Source organism: Henckelia pumila, chromosome 3 (genome assembly GCF_033568475.1).
Source record: "Henckelia pumila isolate YLH828 chromosome 3, ASM3356847v2, whole genome shotgun sequence".
Taxonomy (NCBI): Eukaryota; Viridiplantae; Streptophyta; class Magnoliopsida; order Lamiales; family Gesneriaceae; genus Henckelia; species Henckelia pumila.
In genome coordinates this window covers 60,035,685-60,053,513 of record NC_133122.1, presented here as the reverse complement: position 1 = coordinate 60,053,513, position 17,829 = coordinate 60,035,685, and the positions used below count along the sequence as shown (strand labels likewise).

Genomic DNA, 17,829 nt, shown 5'->3' with positions numbered 1-17,829 from the left:
TTAATTGGTTTTTGCCACTTGTAGATACACCCCTGGCCACAATTTTGAAACTCATGGTTCATTAATAATTAATGATTTTGATACCTCTTATCATCTTTTCGCCTATCTCACAACTAATTCAAAATAATCACTTTTTAAATTAATTGTCCAAACATTTTATAATAAAAGGGATATTTTGTTATTTATAACCAAATCGTTATAATTGGTTCTAATCATAAAACACTTTATAGTTTAAATTTTTCAGTGAGTTGAATTCGATTCACGATTCATTCCAGAGAAGTGAGAACCATGCTCGGGTCGTAAAATGAATAATAAATAATAATAACGTAACATGGTATGTGGGAATCGTTCAGTTTTTGTAGACTTCACAAGTTCAAGAAATTAGATGTTTCTGGGTCCCATCCTTCTTGTGAAGGAAAATTATTACTTTTTAACTTCAAGGGGAAGTATGTGCATATATACAAACAATTAGAGTAAATCTTTTTGCCCCAATAAACAAGAGACGGGGCTGGAATAACTAGGTCACGTCTTCTTATTATTGGGATGCTTTCCACTTGTGGATTTACCTGCACAAATAGTAATCTAATTAGCACCAAAAGGCCATGGGAGAGGAGAGGAAGATAAACACACCAGCAATGGTACACAACAAGAGTCCAAAATGTAAGCAATTTGTTGAGCAATCCACTTGAAAATACAAACATTCTAAAAATACCTGCCAACTGCAGAGCATCTGCGTCGATATAGGCGAAAAATTAGACATTGCAGCAAGACTAATAGCTTCAGGCAGCCCTTATTCCTCGAAAAATCAACGCAATATCAAATTTTACATGTACATCCGCTGGAGGAATCGTTCTTAATCCTTTCGCTAAGGGCGGCAAATATCAAAATTTTATTTCTTAAGACTTAACTATACATGTTTCCATAATTTATTCTATAAATCCAGATGAATACAAGGTACAATATGTGAAAACCATTATGAGCAGACCTGCAGAACGTTTAATCACAACAGGTGTAAGAGCCAAAAGAAAAGAGAGCAAATTCTATTCGCACAAGAACTTAATATTGAAAGGAAATTAACCTGTGATATAGTCCACTTTTCTTGAATAAATCTGCTGAATCTAGTGCTATCCGCTGGATCAACTTTTCTTATCATGCACCTGCAATGGGTTTACAGATGCCTCGACCATAAGTCCTCTTAAGATTGAATTTCTAGACAAGCGAGGGGACAGAATCACCAACCCTCGGTAATGAACATTGGAGCCTAAACTTGGTGACTTTTACCATCTCAAGATTATCTTTCTTCTGTTCTCACATCACCCAATATGAACCCATTTAAGGCTTTATCAATATCATTAACCTGACTCGATTGAAATTTGAGGCCTTTAGTCTTCTTTATCAAAAGATAAATGACACTGCTACGATGGTGATCTTTAAGCAGGCCCATGACTCAACATGGAATTCGAAACTCAAGAGGCCTCTCCAATTTTCTTCCTCGTATACCAGCAGAAAACAATGAAAGGGAAAAATTCAAGATGAGTGCTTTAGAAACATAATAGGTAGTTCAACGATGATTGACCGCTTCCATTGAAACTCGAACAAGGCGCAATAAACCTTCTACATCTTGGAAGTTGAAATCGAGCGCCATTTTGAGAGAACAAATGTCTGATTCTCCAAGTTTTGATATCGCAGCTGTGAATGTGTTTCTTGATTTCCTTGAGGCTTCCATTGCAGAGTTAACATCTTGTGCCTGAAGGAATACAAACACAATAACTTACACAAACTATAATCTAAAAAACAAGTACTGGATTGAATGATGTCAGTAAAATAGCCTACAATTTGCAAGTACACGGATAAGAAACTAAATAGATTAACACTATCCAGTGCTACAATTATATTATTCGTTGAAGATGTAATTGCACTTACAAAGTTTAGAAGCCGGATGAAACCAGAACGATTTCGAGAAGTGATAGTATGGCTTCCACAAACTTGAGGAGAACCTACAACTTTAGCTACCACATTGCCCTTGTCTGTAGTAGCTTGGTTCAAGTTGTCACCGTCAGAGGTGGAGGAGAAAGGAGATTCACCTGAATGGTAATTATGAAACAGACAAAAACTGCAATTAGGAAGGCAAAAGTTCTCCTCGGTTCTATCAGCTAACAACAGTTAACTTTATATCTGCTCAGTGCAACGTGCGTATATCACATCCATTCACTAAGAAAAGAATTCGAGGAATGAGTAATAATAATTGTCTTTATCTGGATTTGGCTTTGGATACGAGGAGATAATATTACTAATTACTGAGAAAGAAATAACAAAAATGACTGAGGCAGCGTCCAAAGTATTACGAGTTGAATTGACATTTACCTCCATCACTAATTGTGAGTTTTTTCCATTAATAAGGATCAATACCTGGAGCAACAATTTGCAGAGCATTTTGCAACTCATTCCTGTCCCTATTTGCACTGGAACGTGAATAATAAACTACTCGCATATAAGCAACCTCCATGCATTTATAAGCCAATGCAGCGGCAGCCATGTCTTTCGACTTTTCAAATTCATGGGCACAAAACCTGGCAATAATTATTTAGTTAATACCAAGAACAAATGCTATGCATGAACCACAATTTCCCTACAAGAAGCTAGTCATCATACAAACTATGACAAGTACATGCTTTGGACCAAGTTACTGGCTTAGAGACCAGAATTAACACTTTTTAAACAATCACACATTAGGACACCATAAAGGTCTAACTACAATGTAGTAAAAAGTAAAAACTCACTCGCAGAGCTTCGCAGTGCTACTGTATATATGCATTGAGTGCATCATCTCATTATGCTTAGAGCCTTCACTGCTTCCAGTTTCCAACAGAGACGCTCCATGGAGAAATTTGAGTGCAGCTTGGAAGTAAAGTCCATTGCTTTCAGGTGACCCAGAATTCTGCAAGAATGAACTCGTGTTACGAAGAACTACAAACAACTACAAACAACTCAATATCTATGTCAGAATCAATATGATATGAACAAACCTTAAGGCGGTCAGCCAAGTGTTTGAGGTCCTTGGCCTCTCTTAAAGCATTGTTAGCACCATGACTGGAGGACTCCCTTCGAACAGGACTAGAGGCTTCAACATCCTGAGCCTTGTGGGAATTTGGGGTGGGATGTCTTAAATTAATAGGTCGACCATTTTCCTTTTCAGCTTTCTTATACTGATTTGTTGACAAAAGTTCCACGCCATTTTCTTTCTGAGATCCGGTGACAGGTTGGAGAGTAGCAACTGTTTCAGTCTCAACTCTCCCTAAAGGTGGAAGTGACTGTGATATCCCATTTCCATTTGCTTCAGGCAGGTTACTTCTCTTGAGTGATTTCTCCTCCAGATTGCGCTTTTTATCTTGGCTTTTGGTGACATCTTGGCCATCATGACCTCCAAATTTTGACTTATCCGATACTTTATTGCTCTCGCTTAACGTTCCTCCAGCAGTATCGTTCTTGCTAACAAACTTGTCAATCTTAGCGGGAGACCTATGGTCAAACTTGTTTTTTCTACTCTTGCTCTTTTCCTTGATTTTGTCTTTATCCATATCAGATACAGAAGTATGAGTTTTATCTTTCGAATGTGAAGACACCTTTTCTGACTTCTTCATGTTCGAAGCACTATTATCGATAGTGCGACTAACATCTTTCTTCATCACCTCTTTTCGAACATTTCCCCCATCTTCACCACCTGAAATCCTTTTTGGACTCACTGCGGTGGAAGAGTAAGGATCCTTAAAATCATCTTTTTCAAAGAGCTTCTCTCTCATCGAAGGGGCCTTATCAGCATTATAAGGTCTCAAAGGAGATGAAGAAACTGATTCAACTGGGGAACCTTTAACTTCCTGAGATTTGCTTTTGTTTTTATGTGAGCCAGATACCTTGGAAGAGCTAGAATTGGCAGCAACAGATGGATGGACTAAACCCCTATCATTTTTCAAACAATCTTCCACCAGAGTATTGCTTAAACATTGGTTGTTATTCTTTTTATCTATAGTCCTGCCCTTCTCATCAGTTCCGGCTCTGGATTTGCTTCCACTCGAGCCTTTTCCTCCAGACTTGACAACTCTAGCTTTTTTTCTTTCCAGCTGGTCACTGTCCCATCCATCAACAAAATCACCAGAATTTTGATGGCAACTTTGAGAGCCATGACAGTCCTTCCCTTTCCTTTTTCGAACGGAGTCATTATTATCAAATTTTCTCGAGTGCACCAAACCATCATCTGGAACTTTTATTTCATGACTCAAACCTGTATCCTTCTTCATGTTGCCACCTGTATCCTTGTGCCTTGATGATTTCTTTGAGAAACCATTGGTCGTTACCGTGCCTGCATTTAAGGTTGGCCCGCCATTTTCGGAACCCCACTTTCCATTATCAAAATGTGCTTCGGCCTTCACTCTTTTAGATGCTCTAGAATCATCTGCATCAGACTCTAGCTTGTTATTTATCTTCAGATTTGTACCTGTTCATGTATATAGAATTTTTTTTTAAAGGCTTCAATATAACAGAATAAAAACCCAAGAAGCTAAATAATGGAAAAATACATAAAATATTTGATAGTTATTTAGGAAACTGACACAGTACCTGTTTTAGAACAACTGAAAAGTGATTCTTTTTTATTACTCTGAAATCCACGGGTGTCTAGAGGAGAGTGATTTCCTATGTTTACTGTACCATTTTTAGAAGATGTTGGGAGGTTCTTCCGTGAGTTTGCAGAGTGAGTGGAACCATCAATATCAAATAAACTTGATGAATGATCTGCCCTATGTTTTTTCTTCTGCCCCGTTGTTTCATTAAGGTCAGCAATATTTTGGTGCTCTCGAACAGGACACCCAGCATCAACCAACGGTACCCCCACGGCAGCAGAAATAGAATTGTGAAGCTGGTTATGATGCCTCTCGGAATAAGGGGCAAGAATTGAGTCAGCAGCAGGTTGGTACAGTGCTCTTACAGCACTGGTAGTTTCCTCCTCAGGTATACTACAACGGTTCATTCCAGGCCTATGATAATGGAAGAATAATAAGATGTTTAGGACTGAAGAACTAGTTTAAACAGAAACAGAGATCCGTGAAATATCACCACAATTTGTCTAACAAAGAATCATACAAAACTTGACCATCGAAGGCATTAGGCCCATGGTTTCCAATCAACTTTTTGTTAGTTGATTAGTCATTGGACAAATAAACTTGGATACAATATACAAAATTTTTCACTCATCTAGACCAGTATCACTAACAATAAAAAATCACGTGATTACTATATACATATCTATCTAACATCTAACATATTTTTTTTACCTAAAAATACACCACTTTGAATTGTGAATTTACTTTTGTACCCTTCATTTTCTACTTTATTGCCCCACCATTAATTAATCAAATTATGTGCTAATTAATATTCTCAATCAAATATATCTTCACTATTATGTATTAGATATTAATAAACATATATCCAATTATAAATTTTTCACATGCAGCGCACATGCTCTTTCTCCTAGTGTGTATGTGTGTGTATATATATATGATGATCAAGGTAACAACATAAACTGTAACGTCCATAAAACTTACAGCCACGTAAGCATCCTACAAAGCCATTTCTCAGGAAGACTCTTGGGATTTGTACCCAGGGGAAGGAGTCTCCATTTTTTACACTTGTCACAAAGGACCCAGTCTTCCTTAACAATAGGAGCCACTCCTGTTTGAGCTTCAGATGTTGGAGGTGGTGCCACATGAGAAGGCATTCTATGATAATTTTCTGTTGGATTAAGCTTTTCAGCACTTTTATCATTAAATTTCTCAGATTTCTCTTTTGATGTGTTGATATATTCACTCGAATTTCGTTTCTTCAAAAGTTGGGTATCCTTTGGTCTTCCAGAGGAAGGAATTTCCCTTGAAGTTGATTCATCATTTTCTTCTTCAAATCCAAGGTCTCCAAAAAAGTCCTTAAGATGCATCTCCCGAGATTTTTCAGGGTCCTTCTGAAGATCTCGCGAATCATTTTTAGATACAAGAGAGTTAGCATGAGAGTTCTTTCCACTTTTAGAAATCAGAGAAGAATCAACCATTCTCTGATCTTTTTGCATATGTGCTGCCACAAATTTCTTCGGAAGATCAGAAGTTTCAACACTGAGCTCATTTCTTGCCTTGGAGACATTTGATTCAGATTGATCCAAAGCATTAGATTTTTCTTCTTTGAGAACATTCTTCTGAGAGAAAGCTGCAGTGCTGCTACAATTTTCTTTTTTATTTTCTGAATCCTTGCCTAATGAACCCAGCCTTTCACCCAACTTCTCAATCCTGCCAATTTCTAGGGAAGATTCACTGTCCAAATTTTTCTTAATAATATCTCTACCTGCTTCTCCTTTCACCCCAGATTTTGAAGCATTTAAAGGAACAATTGTAGCAGTCGTACACATACCTTTTACAGCATCAGCAATGCTATATTGCGAATTTGATATAAGTGGAAGTTTCAAAGCATTAGAAACCATTTCATCACAGTGCAATGAGTCAAAATCAGTTTCTTTTTCCTTTATTATAGCTGCGGCACAATTACTCTGGCCGGAAAAGTTCTTCCGATCTGTTAATTCAATGGAGGCCAAAGTTTTTTCAGATGCTACAACATTCTGATCACCCCTACCAGGAAGAGATCCATTTGCTAGCATCCTAGAATTTTCTGTGCGTTCCTTGTCAATGAATTCAGATCCATTATCACCACCAATCTTTCTTTTTTCGATCAAACAAATCAGATCTTCTGATAGAGGGGATAAAAGGTGAACCGCGGAGAAGGATGTCATTATCTGATCCAACAGAGTAGAAATGTGAAGTTTAAGAAAGGTAAAGGCCATATTATCTCCAAAAAATGAGACAATGATTTACAGATACCTGAAGAATACTTGTAGGAGAATTCTCTGGCGCGTCCGAACGGTTACCACTCAGTTTTTGAACAGTGGGTTCCTGACTGTCATCCAATGAAGAGGATGGAGAGACCATCAGACCAAGTCCACTGTAGATTTCAGTATTCTTTTGTGTCGACAAATTATCAGAGCCAACTTTGATCCGAACCTTCAGAGATTTCAGGTCAGAAGGATTTATAGATTTCTTAATGACTCCACATTTAAAACCTGATTCATCAACACGTCTAGATGGTAAGCCCTTCAACGAATTTTCAATTGACACAGTCTTTCCAAAAGCATCAGGTAATCTTGCTGTTGTTGAAGAGCTTGGTGAAGCTAATGAGTTTTGTCTCTGATCCTAAATCAGAGAACAAGTCAAATAGCTCAAGTGAACCTGGGTATCATGTTGAACAGAAACTCTAGTTCTATTTTGAGTGGAAGATAGCAAACAGAAAAGTACGTAGATTAATATCTACAAGTATCTACCTCTGTCCGCAGCTTTCTTGGGGATACTGGAGTATCACAGTTATTAACTTTTGGTGGACTCTTAGCGCGGGACAAAGATGGAGACCGCTGGTAAGTAGGTAAAAATGAACCATATCCTCCAAATTTTGCCCCTGTTTAATAATTTGAATATCTGATCAATAAACATTTTATTCTGAACCCACAGTCACCTTGCACTAACTTTATGCGATCAGCCACATTCTTTCTCGAACTTACCCAAATTCTCAGCTGAAACACCACCCTCAAAATCTTTCTGGAAATGGCCCAAAACACTTTCAAGTTTTTCTCCCTTCAAAAGAGTTCAAATTAAGAAATATTAGAGTTGCATTCTACATTTCTACTACAACCGTGTGTATAATCTCGGGCACAAATCTATTATATCAATCTCGTCTTCGCCAAAAAGATGGAAACTAGAAACCCATGCATCAACTCCCATGTTAGTCTCTTAACAGCTGAACATGCATCAATTTAAGATAAAGAACGCTAACCCACCATCTTTAACTATTTAAGCTAGCAATAAATTCAGCTTTAAAATGTGATTGAAACCAAAATAATAACACCTGGCGGAAAAATTACCAACATACAAAGTAACCGCAATCAGAGAGTAATAGAGATGCCTTGCAGCTAAAAAGGTGCAATTCAGCCTTACTACATAACTACAATTCAATTTAACATTACAGAGAGAATAATTACACTACAACACGAAATAAAGATGTGAAGACACTGAAATTCAATGTGCTTACGATGTAAGAGAGATCAATATCAGGGTCAATGGTGGAATCTTCATACTGCCCATGATAAGAAAGAGCTTCACCTTCTTCAACCTCAGTCTCTTCCATCTCAAACCCCTAATGCTAACCCCTTCCTCCCATCTCTGCTTCCGATACAAATATCAAAATAACTTTTTTCTCTCCTTTTACTTTTCTCCGAAACTTTCAACGACCCATTTTACAAAATCGAACACCCAGAAAAACCCAACAAGTGATTTTCCCGATCAGATTTATACTCCGAGATATCTTCACCTATCAGGAGAAGCTTCCAATAATTGACAGAGGCGTATATCAAAAGATTATAACACTGCGAAGAAAAAAATAGCACAACTCTGGGAATCGTCTCCAAATTTGAGAGTTTTATTTAATTTAGGATCGTGGAAATGGATCGGGTAACGCGATCTCTGAAGCTCAATCCGATGAGCAGAAGAAATGAAGAGAGAGAAAAATTACAGAGAGAGAAAGAGGCAAGACTCCGGTTATGGTGTCCAGCAGCCTCGATTTTTCGTTTTTCTTTTTATTTTATTTTATTTTTATTTGAGGAACTTTTTTTCCTAACTAATATATATATTTTTTGAAATGGCCTACCTAATATATTTACTCAACTATACTATACTATATAATAATAATAATAATAATAATAATAATACTTCTTCAAAAAAATTATTTTGATATTTCAAAAAAAAGAAGAAAAAAAAAAGAACTACGACAGCTATTTGAATAAAAGTAACACTCTTGTGAGACGGTCTCATCTGTGAGACGGGTCAATTCTACCCATATTTATAATAATAAGTAACACTTTTGACATAATTATAATATTTTTTAATGGATAACCCATATAAAAGATCTGTCTCATAAATATGACCCTTGAGACCATCTCATAGAAGTTTTTGTCTTTAAATAAATATTTGGAAATTAACGTTTTCCCATTAAGAAGAGCTTTGAGATTTCATTCTGTTCAAATATTACTACCTTCTTCAGTTATTGTTAGTTTTATTAATATTTCTTTTAATGCAAATTATTATTCAATTTTAATTTTAAATACATTAACTTAAGTACGAGCAAACAACATGTGTTTAGCTGTTTATCTTAGTTTTATGTATTAAATAAGATATATTTATGATAATTAATTATGATCTCTAAAATATATCAAATTTTCGAGTACGACCTACTCAATTTTAATATATAAAAAACATTGAATCAGATAACTCTTTCTTTGTTTTTTCCCACAAGAAAATCACGCCATGTTATGTTATTCAATTGTTTTCGGTGATATTAAAAAGTTTCACTCCTTAAAAACTCAATTAAAAAAAAACCATTGGGCAAATGATTAACATGGAATACATTGTGCACTGCCGCTAGCCCTGATGGTAGAGCTAAATGGTAGGCCAACGTGCCAACTCTCTCCAAGATCTCGAATGACCCTATATATCTAGGGTTAAGCTTGCCCCTCCGGCCAAATCGTACTACTCCCTTCATAGGTGATACCTTCAGGAATACGTGATCACCTACAGCGAACTCCAAATCTCGTCGTCGAGTATCTGAATAACTCTTCTGACGACTCTGAGCAGTCCTCATGCGATCCCGAATCTGAGTCACAATATCAGCAGTCTGCTGCACTATCTCAGGACCCAATAGGATCCTCTCTCCAACCTCATCCCAATTAAGAGGAGATCTGCATCTTCTCCCATACAAAGCTGCATAAGGAGCCATACCTATAGACGCCTGGAAGCTGTTGTTATAGGTAAAATCCACTAACGGCAATCTCGTCTCCCATACATTTATTTTACTTAGCATTATAAAAAAAAAAATCCGTAAAAGTGTTAGGATGTTTTAATTGGTATCAGAGCCGCATTTTTGGAGGGGTCATCACTGCTATGCGAGCTCAGAAATCCACGCTACCGGTCTGTAAGTTTTAATTGCTTTTAGTATGATTTAGTAGTATCATGTTTAAGACTTAAGCATTGATGTTAGCAGAAAATTTTTAAGTACTTAGTTATGCATGTCGATTTACGTAAAGAAATATGTGGTGGTGCAGAATGCCTCCGAGACCAGTTAACAGGCGTGAGGAATCCCCACCTCCGCAGAACCCTCTTTCAGCATTGGAGCAAGCCAATGCAAATATGATGGCTGGAATTACTGCTCTGTTGGAGCAGCAGGCGGCATGTCCGAGACTGTCCCATGATGAGGACGTGGCTGAGAGGTTCCAGAAGAAGGGACCGAAGGAGTTCGTAGGTGCCACAGATCCACTCGTTGCTGAGGGGTGGATCCGTTCTTTGGAGAGCATCTTTGCTTATATGGGGTTGACTGATGCGGACAAGGTGAGGTGCGCAGTGTACATGCTGAAGGGTGATGCAGACTTATGGTGGGAGAGTGCATCACGGGGAGTGAATCTGACTACTATGCTATGGGCAGAATTCCGGAGGATGTTTTACTCCAAGTATTTCACGGAGGACGTGCGCAGCAGCATGATTTGAGATTTCATGAGTCTCCGGCAGGGAGACAAGACAGTTGTGGAGTACATCCGACAGTTCGAGAGAGGCTGTCACCTGGTGCCATTGATTGCTGACAGTGCACCTGAGAAGATGAGACAGTTTATTGAGGGGCTCAGGGCACAAATCAAGCATGACGTTCGCATGGCGGACGTCCCTACTTATGAGGCTGCAGTCAGTAGAGCCTTGCGTTCTGAGGAGGGTAGGAGAGAGATCCAGAGGGAGCAGCAGGGTAAGAGGCAGTTTCAGTTTGGGTATCAGCGACCATCTTCGCAGCCTCCTGCGAAGAAGCAGTTTACTGGGCCGTCTAAGGGCCCGAACCAGCAGAAGCCACAGCAGCAGAGACAGCAGCCTAGGGGCGGGGCTCCTAATACTGGAGGACATCCTACTTGCCCGAAGTGCCAAAAGATGCATCCGGGACCATGTCTTCTAGAAGCAGGCGTCTGTTTTCATTGTAAAGAGCCAGGGCACCAGATGGCCAATTGCCCGAGGAAGAAGAACACTACAGGGAGAGTGTTCGTGATGCATGCTGAGGAGGCAGACCCAGATACCTCCTTGATCACCGGTATATCTTACCCCTAGTATTTTATGATTTCTTTTTTTGGTTAAGAATTTCGATTTTGTGGAATAATTTGTTATTTGGGCTACCTATCTGCATGTTAGAATAAGAAGCATGTTTTACTTGTGATTAGAATTAAGGGTTATTAGTGACTCATATTTGGGAAAAAGTTTAGTAGTGATATGAAGTTGTTGGGATTCTTCGGCGTGCAGGGAGAATCTTAGTTGGAGGCAACTCCACGTTTGCGTTGCTAGATTCAGGGGCTACGCACTCGTTTATCTCCCTGGAGTTTATCAGACGGATAGGCATCACACCCGAGATCGTCGACAGTGGTTATGATGTCACTATGCCGTCAGGACAGGTTATTACTACCTCTAGCGTCATCCGAGAGCTGGAGTTGGAGCTACAGGGGCACTCCATTCGCGCAGATGTAGTGGTTTTGCCGTTGAGCGATTTTGATTTGATATTGGGTATGGACTGGTTGACAGTCAATGGAGCTTTGATTGATTTTCGTCGGAGGACAGTGTCAATGAAACCATCGGAAGGCGACCCGTTCACTTTCCATTCATCTCAGAACAGTGATATTCCTCAGGTGATATCTTATATTCAGGCGAGGAAGCTGTTGAGACGGGGTTGCCGAGGTTTTCTAGCGAGTATTGTCACGGATTCAGAACCATCTAGCAGATCATTATCAAAGATAGAGGTGGTTCGTGATTTTCCTGATGTCTTTCCGGAGGATGTTGCAGGAATTCCACCAGTGAGAGATGCGGAGTTCAGTATCGACTTAGTGCCAGACACCGTGCCTATTTCAAAGGCACTGTACCGACTTGCTCCTACCGAGATAAAAGAGTTGAAGAAGCAGATTCAGGAGTTATTAGAGAAAGACCTTGTTCGTCCTAGCTTTTCTCCATGGGGAGCTCCAGTATTATTTGTGAAGAAGAAGGATGGCAGTATGAGACTGTGCATCGATTACCGAGAGCTTAACAGGGTCACAGTGAAGAATAAGTACCCACTGCCAAGGATAGAGGATTTATTTGATCAGTTGCAGGGAGCTGCGGTGTTCTCCAAGATCGACCTGCGATCTGGTTATCATTAGCTGCGAGTTAGAGAAGCAGATGTGTCCAAGACTGCTTTTCGGACACGTTATGGGCATTACGAGTTCTTAGTGATGCCATTTGGGCTGACCAATGCTCCAGCGGTTTTCATGGATCTCATGAACCGGGTATTTCAGCCGTATCTTGATCAGTTCATCATAGTCTTCATTGATGATATCTTGATCTACTCTAGGAGCATCGAGGAGCATAGGCAGCATTTACAGACAACCTTGCAGACTTTGAGGGAGCATCGTTTGTATGCCAAGTTCAGAAAGTGCGAGTTTTGGCTTGAGCAGGTGGCATTTCTTGGCCACATTATTTCGAGAGATGAGATTGCAGTGGATCAGTCGAAGGTTGAGGCAGTGCAGAAATGGGGTATTCCGAGGAATGCTTCGGAGATTCGCAGTTTCTTGGGTTTGGCAGGATATTATAGGAAGTTCATCAAGGGTTTTTCCTCTATTGCAGTACCCTTGACTTCCTTAACCAAGAAGAATGCAAAGTTTATTTGAAGTTCAGACTGTCAGAGGAGTTTCGATCAGCTGAAGGAAGCACTCACTACCGCATCGGTTTTGGCGATGACAGTACCACACGAGAAGTTAGTGGTGTACACCGACGCGTCTAAACTAGGTTTAGGCGCAGTACTTATGCAGTGTGGTAAGGTTATTGCTTATGCGTCGAGGCAGTTGAAGATTCATGAGCAGAACTACCCGACACATGACTTGGAGTTAGCAGCAGTGGTCTTCGCTTTGAAAATCTGGAGGCACTATCTGTATGGCGAGAAGTGCAAGTTTTCACTGATCATAAGAGCCTCAAGTACTTCTTCACTCAGAAGGAGTTGAACATGAGGCAACGGAGATGGTTGGAGTTGGTGAAGGATTACGACTGTGACATTAGCTACCATCCCGGTAAAGCTAATGTAGTGGCCGATGCTTTGAGTCGGAAGTCGTCAGTGGTATCGTGTTTGACAATGCAGTTACCACTGCAGAGCGAGATTCAGAGGTTTGATTTGGAGTTTTACTCGAGTGGTCATGCATCGAGCTTGTCAGTGTTGACGGTGCAACCGATTCTACGAGATCGGATCAGAGATGGACAACCTACTGATGAGGAGTTACAGCGTTGGAGGCAGAGAGATGAGGCCAAGGGTGATCTTATTTATACAGTTGTGGATGACATTGTTCAGTACCGTGGTAGGATGTGGGTACCGAACGTCGATCAGTTGAGAGCTGAGATTTTAGCAGAGGCTCATACATCTCCGTACTCCATTCACCCCGGAAGTACGAAGATGTATCGAGATTTACAGCTATTGTATTGGTGGCCCGGGATGAAGAGAGACATCGGGAGAGTTGTGTCAGAGTGCTTGACTTGTCAGCAGGTCAAGACAGAGCATCAGCGTCCAGCAGGACTTCTTAGACCTCTTCCTATTTCGGAATGGAAATGGGAGAACATTACGATGGACTTTGTAGTTGGTTTACCGAGGAGTGCCAGAGGTTGCACAGCTATTTGGGTGATCGTGGATAGACTCACCAAGTCAGCTCATTTCTTGCCAGTGAGGACTACTTACTCATTGACACAGTATGCAGAGCTTTACATCAAGGAGATTGTTAGACTGCATGACATACCAGTGTCGATGGTGTCAGACAGAGATTCGAGATTTACGTCTGCGTTCTGGAAGAGTTTACATACAGCATTGGAAACTCGACTACTGTTCAGCACAACTTTTCATCCCCAGACAGATGGTTAGTCTGAGAGGGTGATACAGATTCTTGAGGACTTACTGAGAGCCTGTGTCATCGATTTTCAGGGCTCATGGGAGACGAGATTGCCGTTAGTGGAGTTTACCTATAACAACAGCTTCCAGGCGTCTATAGGTATGGCTCCTTATGCAGCTTTGTATGGGAGGAGATGCAGATCTCCTCTTCATTGGGATGAGGTTGGAGAGAGGATCCTATTGGGTCCTGAGATAGTGCAGCAGACTGCTGATATTGTGACTCAGATTCGGTATCGCATGAGGACTGCTCAGAGTCGTCAGAAGAGTTATGCAGATACTCGACGACGAGATTTGGAGTTCGCTGTAGGTGATCACGTATTCCTGAAGGTGTCACCTATGAAGGGAGTAGTACGATTTGGCCGGAGGGGCAAGCTTAACCCTAGATATATAGGGCCATTCGAGATCTTGGAGAGAGTTGGCACGTTGGCCTACCGTTTAGCTCTACCACCAGGGCTAGCGGCAGTGCACAATGTAACCGATTAATGAACCAAGCTTGTCTGAATTTTCCATTTAAATAAATCCCGTCCGGCTTTGCCTCATAAACGCATTGCTTACGATCACATTGATAAACTTTCCAATGTTCACTGTAGGCATCAAATGCCAAGTCCTTATTCTGCCACCATATGTGACAGAAAAATACAGTAAAATATATTATCGGGCAGAAACTGAATTAGAATTCTTGATCTACCACAAGCGTATGATTTCCAAAATCAGTTTCCTTAGAAGCACAATGTACAACCATAGATTGAGTTCGAGGAAGCCGGTTGAAAACGTGAACATGAATTTTAGGGACAAGAAAACAATTAGGAGGACCTTCATTTGCACGGAGCAAGGCTGGGAAAACAAGGAACAAGAAGGTGTATTTGATCATGTTTATAGAATACATGTTTTTTTCTATGTAGACGCATGTGATATGTTATAGCTTGTTTTGTGGCCATATATATAAGAGAAATTTATGCTTTCCATGAAGCCAAACAATTATTTGGGATTTATGTCATAAATATAATCTATATATAAATAAAAAAAAGTATAATAAAAAAAGAAAAGAAAACTTTTCCTTCCTAAAGTTTCATTTCAAAAATATCAAATGCATAAATACAAATAAAGATAATATTAAATTTATACTTATATAGATAAAGATAATATTGAAGATTTAAAAAAAATGATTTTAATAGTGACAACCACTTTTATCTAAATATTTTAGACAAACATTCCTATCAGATTGTCTCACGAATTTAAATTCGCGGATTTAAATTCGTGAAGTGGATCTTGACCCATAACCCGATGAAACCATTTCTGACCCAGTTTGTGAGCCCAATTCGCGGATGGAATTGAGCCCTTACTTCTCCAAGATGCTGCCCTCCATGCTCATCTCGAAGAAGAGTAGTCTGCCCGTCATCACTCATCTCGAATTCCCTTCCAACATCAAATACGATCTCCAGATGAAGAAGAAAGTAGATATCATGGGATTCAACTTAAATTTGCACGTATGTTATCCCTACATTGAGTCTGAAGCTGATTTTGGTTGGTTTGCAAAGTTAAAAATTGAATTGATTCTTTTTTTTGTAGGACTACACCAAACTTCACCGAACTTTGACGTTGATTTGAGCACATAAACTGAGAATTTATAGTTTTGATTAGAATCATGCATTATACCAAAGATGGATCTTTTGCATGATTTGTGCAATGTTTTTACTGTTGTTCACGTTGAACAGGCCGAGCAGAAAATCTTAGTTCCTTCGGATCGTACATAGATGCAGTTAAATTGGTATATCTTGCATAATAGAATCAAGTGACTGAATTAAGTGAATACTGCTGCATTCACACAAATAAATTATCTCGGTTGTATTCGTGAGTAAGATTCTTCAACATGTGTCTGCTATCAACAATTGTTTAAGCACTTTGAAATGCAGGTGATCCAAATAAAGTAGCCCACTTTAAAGAACATGAGGGAGCTGAGGAGAGATTACACTTATCTTGATCCTGAATTCCAACTATTTTTTACCACTAAATATTTTCAGTTAGTGCAAAAATCACATTATCGAGCGAGGAAGATCAAAATTCAATGTGTGCATATGAATGCATTTGGGAGTTTCAGGACCAGTGCTTAGATTCATCTCAATTTGTTCTTGGCTTTACATATCTGTGTTTATTCCGCATCATGGGTGAAACTAGTTTCTTGATTTTATCTACATTCTCTGTTTAGGCACAACTGATAGAGCTAGCTGTGAACGGAACATTAAATGTCCTGATATCTTGCAGCAAGGAATTAATATCTGTTAGAAGGGTACATAGTGCTAACGTCCTCTATTTCTGCAGTTGTGTTCAATCGCAATCCTAAAGGTCCGGATGTTATAGTCGATGAGACATGGTTTTCAGATCCAGTATTCTGTGAAGAAATCAAGGTTTGTGCTTGTAAGAATACCACAAATTTTATCTTTTTTCTAGCTTTATGGACTCAACGTACAAGATCTAGGAAGAATTTCAATTCATGAGATTGAAACTTCAAATGATGTTGATAATTCTAACTCTGTTTGGTTTTCCTCTATTTGTATGAAACACATAAAACATTTAAAAAATCTTTTGATCCAAAAATCGTATCTCATGCTAGCAGGCATGGTCGCAAAAACATTGGCGAAGGAAGCGGCATGGAAATTCTCCAAAGAAAATGGCATCGACTTGGTAATGAATTCTGGATTTGTGACTAGTCATATGCTTAATTCAGCCAATGCTTAATTACAGTACTTAGATTTTCTTGGACTTTATGAAAGGTGCATATATCAAATGATTTTTATACCTTTTCGCCAAATTAGTTTTTTTTAGCATCAAACTAATTCTAGATTTATATATCTGGATCTACATGTTGTCCTTCAAAATAATAATTCTTTTCAATATGTACAGTTGTTAATGAGAAAGCCGAGGCTGAAAAGATTCTGCAAATCAAGAAAGCGGAAGGTGAATCGGAAGCTAAGTATCTCCCTGGTTTAATTATCGCTCGCCAGCGTCAAGCAATTGTCGATGGATTAAGAGATAGTTTGCTTGGTTTCTCGGTGAACGTTCATGGTACCACTGCAAAGGATGTTATGGGTATGGTACTTGTCACCCAGTACTTTGACACAATGAAGAAATCGGTGTTACTTCTAAGTCTCCTGCTGTGTTTATCCTCATGGACCTGGTGCGGTTCGTGTTGTGGCTACTCAGATCCGTGGACTTCTTCAGGCTTCCCAGCTTAATTAGTACACCGAAAACATACTACTTTTGGTGTTTTGAGAATTTTTTTTACTGAAACATGCTTTCTTAAAGTAGTTTTTAATCTTTCTGGTCAATTGTTGTCAACATTCTGTTGAAACTTTTGTTTGCTCTAGTAGTAATACTATTCCCTCCCGTAAAAAATTGTATATGAACATGCTCTCAATTATTTTGATATTTCCAAAAAAAGAAGAAAAAAAAATGAACTACGACAGCTATTTGAATAAAAGTAACACTCTTGTGAGACGGTCTCATCCGTGAGACGGATCAATTCTACCCATATTTATAATAATAAGTAACACTTTTGACATAATTATAATATTTTTTAATGGATAACCCATATAAAAGATCTGTCTCATAAATATGACCCTTGAGACCATCTCATAGAAGTTTTTGTCTTTAAATAAATATTTGGAAATTAACGTTTTCCTCATTAAGAAGAGCTTTGAGATTTCATTATGTTCAAATATT

The 17,829-nt window shown here is 39.1% G+C and overlaps 1 protein-coding gene across 4 annotated transcripts; it reads right to left on the bottom strand.

Annotated features, from left to right (window-relative positions):
- Window positions 1-300: 300 nt before the first annotated feature.
- On the bottom strand, window positions 301-8,685 carry LOC140886303 (cysteine-tryptophan domain-containing zinc finger protein 3-like). 4 transcript variants are annotated; one of them, XM_073292841.1, is made up of 14 exons: window positions 8,170-8,685; window positions 7,643-7,715; window positions 7,409-7,539; window positions 6,912-7,280; window positions 5,598-6,826; window positions 4,615-5,030; window positions 3,027-4,492; window positions 2,781-2,938; window positions 2,410-2,570; window positions 1,924-2,084; window positions 1,240-1,747; window positions 1,079-1,157; window positions 713-985; window positions 301-566 (listed from the first exon to the last, which is right to left on the bottom strand). In XM_073292841.1, the coding sequence occupies exons 1-11, from the start codon at window positions 8,263-8,265 to the stop codon at window positions 1,562-1,564; spliced, it is 4,446 nt and encodes a 1,481-aa protein (XP_073148942.1). In that variant the 5' UTR covers window positions 8,266-8,685; the 3' UTR covers window positions 301-566; window positions 713-985; window positions 1,079-1,157; window positions 1,240-1,561. The 4 variants fall into 4 exon arrangements, with proteins under 4 accessions (XP_073148942.1, XP_073148940.1, XP_073148943.1 ...); XM_073292839.1 differs by having other exon boundaries at window positions 1,079-1,747; XM_073292842.1 differs by having other exon boundaries at window positions 1,079-1,747; window positions 4,705-5,030.
- Window positions 8,686-17,829: the final 9,144 nt, after the last annotated feature.